We start from the raw sequence: 6,488 nt of genomic DNA, 5'->3' as shown, positions 1-6,488 counted from the left end.
TCTGATCTGGCAGAGTTTCTACAGCTGGATGCCCTTCCTAACGCCAACCACTCCGAGAGTGTAGTGGGTGCTTTTACATGCCACCGGCACGAAGGCCAGTCAGGAGGTACTAGCAATGACCATACTTGAAATGGTGTATTTTATGTGCCACCTGCACAGGAGCCAGTCCAGCGGTACTGGCAACGATCTCGCTCAAAAAGGTGTTTTTTATGTGCCACCTGCACGGGAGCCAGGCAGCTGCTCTGGCAATGAACATGCTCAGACAGGGCTGTTAGTGCTCAACTGGCACAGGTGCCAGTCGTCGGATTCGGTTCGATTTTTCGATTTCAAATTTCAAATTTCAAATTCCAAATTCACTTGCCTCAACAGGTCTTTGCAAGCAGGGTTATATATATATATGTCATTTAAGTTTGTGGGAAATGTTTCTGAAACTGCACATAAAAACTAATCTTTTATTATGTTGGTTACAGCCTAGTGATTCCATCTTGCAACAACAGTGTTATGGCATTATCATGAGCTCTGCCAATTTAAGGAGGATAAAAATAGTAATAATAATAATGATTTCAAATTTTGGCACAAACCCAGCAAGGAGGGAGTAAGTTGAGTACATCGACCCCAGCTTCCAGCTGGTATTTATTTTATCGACCTCGAAAAGATGAAAGGCAAAGTTGACCTCGGTGGAATTTGAACTGAGAACATTAGGACAGGATGAAAGCTGCTAAGCATTTTGCCCAGCATGCTAACAATTTTGCCAGCTTGCCACATTATAGTAGTAATAATAACAATAATAATAATAATAATAATAATGATAATAATTCATGGATGGAATCTATAAAGATTTTGATGTATCACATGTTTTTTGTGACCACAGTCTGCATTCCTGGGATGATTAAATACAATTTGTAATATCCATGGACATCAGGTTGGTCTTTATTCATGTGTTCATTTCTTCAGGTGATTATAATCATTACTACTTGGCGATATGCCATGCTTGAGAAGACTCGTCAAGCCAAGTAAAATTGTAGTTGTGGCCGATGCCAGTGTCATGTAACTGGTACCCATGCTGGTGGCACATAAAAAAGTACTCGTTACACTCTTGGAGTAGTTGGCATTAGGCACAGCATCCAGTCATAGAAACCATGCCAAATCAGACTGGAAACTGGTGCAGCTCTCCAGCTTACCAGTTCCAGTCAAACCATCTAACTCATGCCAGCATGGAAAGCAGACACTAAATGATGCTGGTTATCTATACCTATATCTATCTATATATATATATATATTTATATATATGACAGGCTTTAGCAGAAGACATTTACCCAAGGTACCATGTAGTGGAACTGAACAAAAACCATGTGGTTGCAAAGTGAACTGCTTAATTACACAGCCATTCCTGAACCGAATGAATGATAGAGAAAAATAAATGAAACAAAAAAACTCAAAAATATATACTTCAATGTACATAGGCACAGGAGTGGCTGTGTGGTAAGTAGCTTGCTTACCAGCCACATGGTTCCGGGTTCATTTCCACTGCGTGGCACCTTGGGTAAGTGTCTTCTACTGTAGCCTCGGGCCGACCAAAGCCTTGTGAGTGGATTTGGTAGACGGAAACTCAAAGAAGCCTGTCGTATATATGTATATATATATGTATGTGTGTATATGTTTGTGTGTCTGTGTTTGTCCCCCCAACATTGCTTGACAACCGATGGTGGTGTGTTTAGGTCCTCGTAACTTAGCGGTTCGGCAAAAGAGACCAATAGAATAAGTACTAGGCATCCAAAGAATAAGTCCTGGGGTTGATTTGCTCGACTAAAGGCAGTGCTCCAGCATGGCCGCAGTCAAATGACTGAAACAAGTAAAAGAGTAAAGAGTAAAGAGTACTGAAATTTTAAGCTACTGTCCTGAATGAATTCAACAGCAATTTTTAAAAATTGGTAAACAAGCAACAATATAAAAATATGAAAATTAGCAATTATGATCTGTAACAAAAGTGATTTATGAGCTGACAAGAAAAGCTTCTAAGCCAGAAGTTTTCAACCAGAAGTGTGGCACAAAAGTGTGTAGTGTATAGTTCACAGAACTATTGGAAGTTCCTCAGGCAATACAATATGTTTAGAAAATTTGTGCATTTAATGCATCACACAGGTGTAGTTATAATTCTTTCCACCAAAGTGCAATGATGCACTCATCTCTACTTTAAAACAATTTTAATACTTGTCTTTCATGTAAAAAAATGTTTTTTATAAAAGCTGTGGAACTGTCATAAAACTTTTAGCACCTTATTCAGGGTATCTTGGAACAAATAAAGGTTGAAAATACTTGCTCTAAGCAGATAGTCTGCTGCATGAAATAGCAGCTAAATATCTCTTAGATCAGATCTTACTATCTTTTTCTCTTTCTTATTGAGCCCACACAGTTGTAGTGAAAGGATTAATGGGACTGCAATGTGAACACTTTTTTCTTGGATTATTCAATGTAGCCAGGAGGGCGGGAGATAGAGAAAGTGAAAGAGAGAGAGAGAGAGAGGGGAGAGAGGGAGAGGGGGAGAGAAAGAAAACTCTAACCAGAACCATATGCTTTGAAAGTTAATGTCTTAGACAGTTATATTTGTGTCTATATATATGCCTTTATCCACATGTGTCTATGTGTGTGTTGTACATGTGTGTGTGTGTATGTACATGTGTGAAACTGAAGTAAATGGCTAAAGCAAAAATGATGGTTGAATACAATATAAATGGTATAAAAGTTGCAGTAATCAAGGAATCATTTATCATAGAAACTAGAGATAGATTCATCCACTACAGGAGCTGGAAGATGCCAGTGTTAGAGAACTGATGCAAAAGTTAGCACTTATTGAAAGTACAATCTTAGGCAATGCATGGAAGGAAAAAGCACTCCAAGATGACAAATGGTATTCTAGACATGTGTGACAAAAGAAGAGCACTAAAATTCAAGTAGGATAAAAGTGAAGAAGATATTGAAAGATACAAAGCTGCAAACATTGGAGTCCAATGATAAATATAAGTGGTTAAGGAGAATTTTATACAAAAGATATACCAAGAACTGCAAGAAGAGTTTGAGAGATATAACACAAGATAGTTATCGCAAATTGTCAAAGAGATGACAGAGCAAACAGAGGAGAAAAGCTGCGTCAACTACTATTGAAGATGAAAATGGTGACCAGCTGACAGACAGGAAGCAAACTGAGTAAAAATAGACAGATTACATGAAGGAACTATTCAACTATTCCATTAGCACATATTTTTATCATTCTGCAGACCTTTAAATAGGAAAGACCAGGAAATATGGAACTCTAGCTTGAGTCATGTATTCTCAAAAGTGAACTACCCTCTCAGAGTGGTTGGCATTAGAAAGGGCATCCAGCTGTAGAAACTTTGCCAGATCAAATTGGAGCCTGGTGCAGCCTTCTGGCTAGCCAGTCCTCAGTCAAACTGCCCAACCCATTCCAGCATGGAAAGCAGACATTAAACGACGACAATGACAACGACGACGATGATGATGATAATGATGATAATGATGATGATGATGATGATGATGATGATGATGGCGATGATGGCAATGATTATGATGATGATGATGATGATGATGATGATGATAATGATGATGATGATGATGATGATGATGATGATGATGATGATGATGATGATGATAATGATGATGATGATGATGATGATGGTGAACTAGAAGTTATGAGAGATTTGAAAATCAACAAAATGGTAAGAGTGGCTGATATAAGAGCAGATGTAATACAAAATGGTAGTGAGAAATGACAGAATTGCTGAACAAGATGATATTGTTGTTGTTGGTGGTGGTGGCAGCCTCTTTCTCCCTCTCACTGCTGCCATCATCATTTAATGTCCAATTTTTCATACTTGCATGATTCAGATAGAATTTGCTGAGATAGAATATGCATACACGCATGCATACATAAATACATACACATATACACATGCACACAGACACAAACTTACACAAACACTAAACTTTATTCAGTTTCTATCTACCAAATTCACTCATGGGGCCTTGATTGGCCCAGAACAATAGTAGAAGACATTTGGGTAAAGTACTATACAGTAGGGACTGAACCCAGATCTATGTGGTTGAGAAGCAAACTGCTTAACCACACAATCACACCTGATATATGCCACTATGTTTGTAACAGGAGAATGGCCATCCTAGAACAGAAAAATGCAAATAACTACATTGTATTCACACACAAAATTGTAGAAATGTAGCAATTATTGTACCATTAGTTTAATTAATCACCCTAGCAAAATAATTCTGGAGAACTTAATAATCATCTAAAACTGGATGCTAAAAGGATAATTGCTGAAGTGCAAGAAGGGTGCCAAGATGGTCACAGAACTGCTGAACAAAATAACCAATGTGAGAATTATTAATTACATTTAATGATTACAAAAAAAGTTTTTGAAACGGTACAGAAAGTAGTACTCTAGGGCATCGTGAGGAAGTACAACATCTCAATGCATCTAGTTGCAACATCATGAAAAATATATGACAAAAGTATTTATGCACAGGAGTGGCTGTGTGGTAAGTAGCTTGCTTACCAGCCACATGGTTCCAGGTTCAGTCCCACTGCATGGCACCTTGGGCAAGTGTCATCTGCTATAGCCTCAGGCTGACCAAAGCCTTGTGAGTGGATTTGGTAGACGGAAACTGAAAGAAGCCCGTCGTATATATATATATATATGTGTATATATGTGTGTGTGTGTTAATTTGTCTGTGTTTGTCCCCCCAACATTGCTTGACAACCGATGCTAGTGTGTTTATGTCCCTGTAACTTAGCGGTTCGGCAAAAGAGACCGATAGAATAAGTACTAGGCTTACAAAGAATAAATCCTGGGGTCGATATGCTCGACTAAAGGCGGTGCTTGAGCATGGCTGCAGTCAAATGACTGAAACAAGTAAAAGAGTAAAAGAGTATGTAGTTTTAAACAACAATGCAACAAGGCAGTGGTTTGAAATAAGATTTGGACTGTGCTGTTCATTTTTGCCTGAACTTTTTAATCAAGTTCTTGAAAAATTAATGACAAATCAATCTATTCCTTGACTAAATTCAAAATTCTGTGAATGTCCTAGAGGATTTTGAAGGCACAGTGAAGGTTCGTGGAAGATTTATCACAAGTATAAGATGTGTAGAATAACTATTAAAAAAAAAAATCAACAAAAAAGACCAAAAAACTCAAAATATACTTTAAGTGTTGAACAGAATGCCCTTTTTGTTCATGAAATATGTTCGAGTGAAGTTCAAGCTTTCTCTCAACATTTTCTGCTTTTACAGCAAGTGTCAGCAACAAGGGGAGACTTTAAAAAGAAACTGCTTGCAGCTTGACATGTATGTAGCTTAAATGTTGAATTTAAACACATCAAAAAAGACCTTTTGTGCCTTACCATCATAAAAAAATAATCACCATAAACAATAATGAGCACTACCACTACACTAATACGTCAGTGTTGATGTCTCTGTAACCACCATAAATAAACACTGATCAAATGAATGAAAGAAATTCTACACTAATATTTTTCAAATGAGGCTGTAACACCTGTTGGGGCTTTATTTTTAGCTATATTTGATGCTTATCTCTGTGTTTGTTTTATGTTGAATATTAAAACAAACTGATAGAAAGAAAAAAATTCACTTGTAGGGGATATTGATGATTTTACAAAATCAAGAGTGGGTGCTTTAAGCAACTGAGAAATATAGCCCCACATAGTCACTCAAGCAGAATAATTTAACATTCAAATCTTGCTCATATCTATTTTTGAGATACTGTTGCTTTTTATCTTTTTATTTGTCACATTCTATCATCTTAAAAAGGTAAGACACTTGGGACAATCTAGTTCAGTGGTTCTCAACCTGAATCCATATGGTCCCTAAGCGTCCAAATAAGATTTGTGGACCCCATGTAACAAAATAGTAAATTGGGGATCTACAATAATATTTTAAAGGCTCCTGAAACAAATTTGCTTTTTGAGAATTCCTGATCTAGTTCAATATACAACAACAACAACAACTAAAAATTAAAGGTATGAATGTTGAAATTAGTTTTTACCTTGTTGATGATATTGAAAGGAATAATGGCCATTGAGCCACAATAGACACCACCAAATATGAAATCGGGCTTTAAAAATTAAAAAAAAAGAGAGAAAAGAATTTGTAATTTATTTCATAATTAGTATAACACATATCATTTATAGATATTTGGGATCTTTTTTTAAAACGGGGGCCACATTTTTCATTAACGAAACACTTTGAAACTTGGAACACTGGTAGAATGTGTCATATAAAACATCTTTTTCTCTTAGTCTTCTTAAAAAAAAAAAGAAATCCATAAGTTATTCCATGTTAAAGTTGTCGTATTTCTGTAATTTCAACAAATCACTGACGTCCATTCAGCCGATATACATTAAGTGCCGACTACATAAACAAACGATTCTGAAACAATTAA

The 6,488-nt window shown here is 36.7% G+C and overlaps 1 protein-coding gene across 1 annotated transcript in view; it reads right to left on the bottom strand.

Annotated features, from left to right (window-relative positions):
• LOC106870898 (cilia and flagella-associated protein 47) overlaps positions 1-6,488 on the bottom strand; it is a 195,878-nt gene that overhangs the window by 133,318 nt on the left and 56,072 nt on the right. The window contains exon 22 of the mRNA XM_014917133.2: positions 6,093-6,161. Coding sequence (XP_014772619.1) covers positions 6,093-6,161 — 69 coding nt within the window. The remainder of the gene's footprint in view (positions 1-6,092; positions 6,162-6,488) is intronic.

The sequence above is a fragment of the Octopus bimaculoides genome, chromosome 4, assembly GCF_001194135.2.
Source record: "Octopus bimaculoides isolate UCB-OBI-ISO-001 chromosome 4, ASM119413v2, whole genome shotgun sequence".
In the NCBI taxonomy this organism is placed as follows: Eukaryota; Metazoa; Mollusca; class Cephalopoda; order Octopoda; family Octopodidae; genus Octopus; species Octopus bimaculoides.
This window is presented reverse-complemented; position numbering and strand designations above follow the sequence as displayed.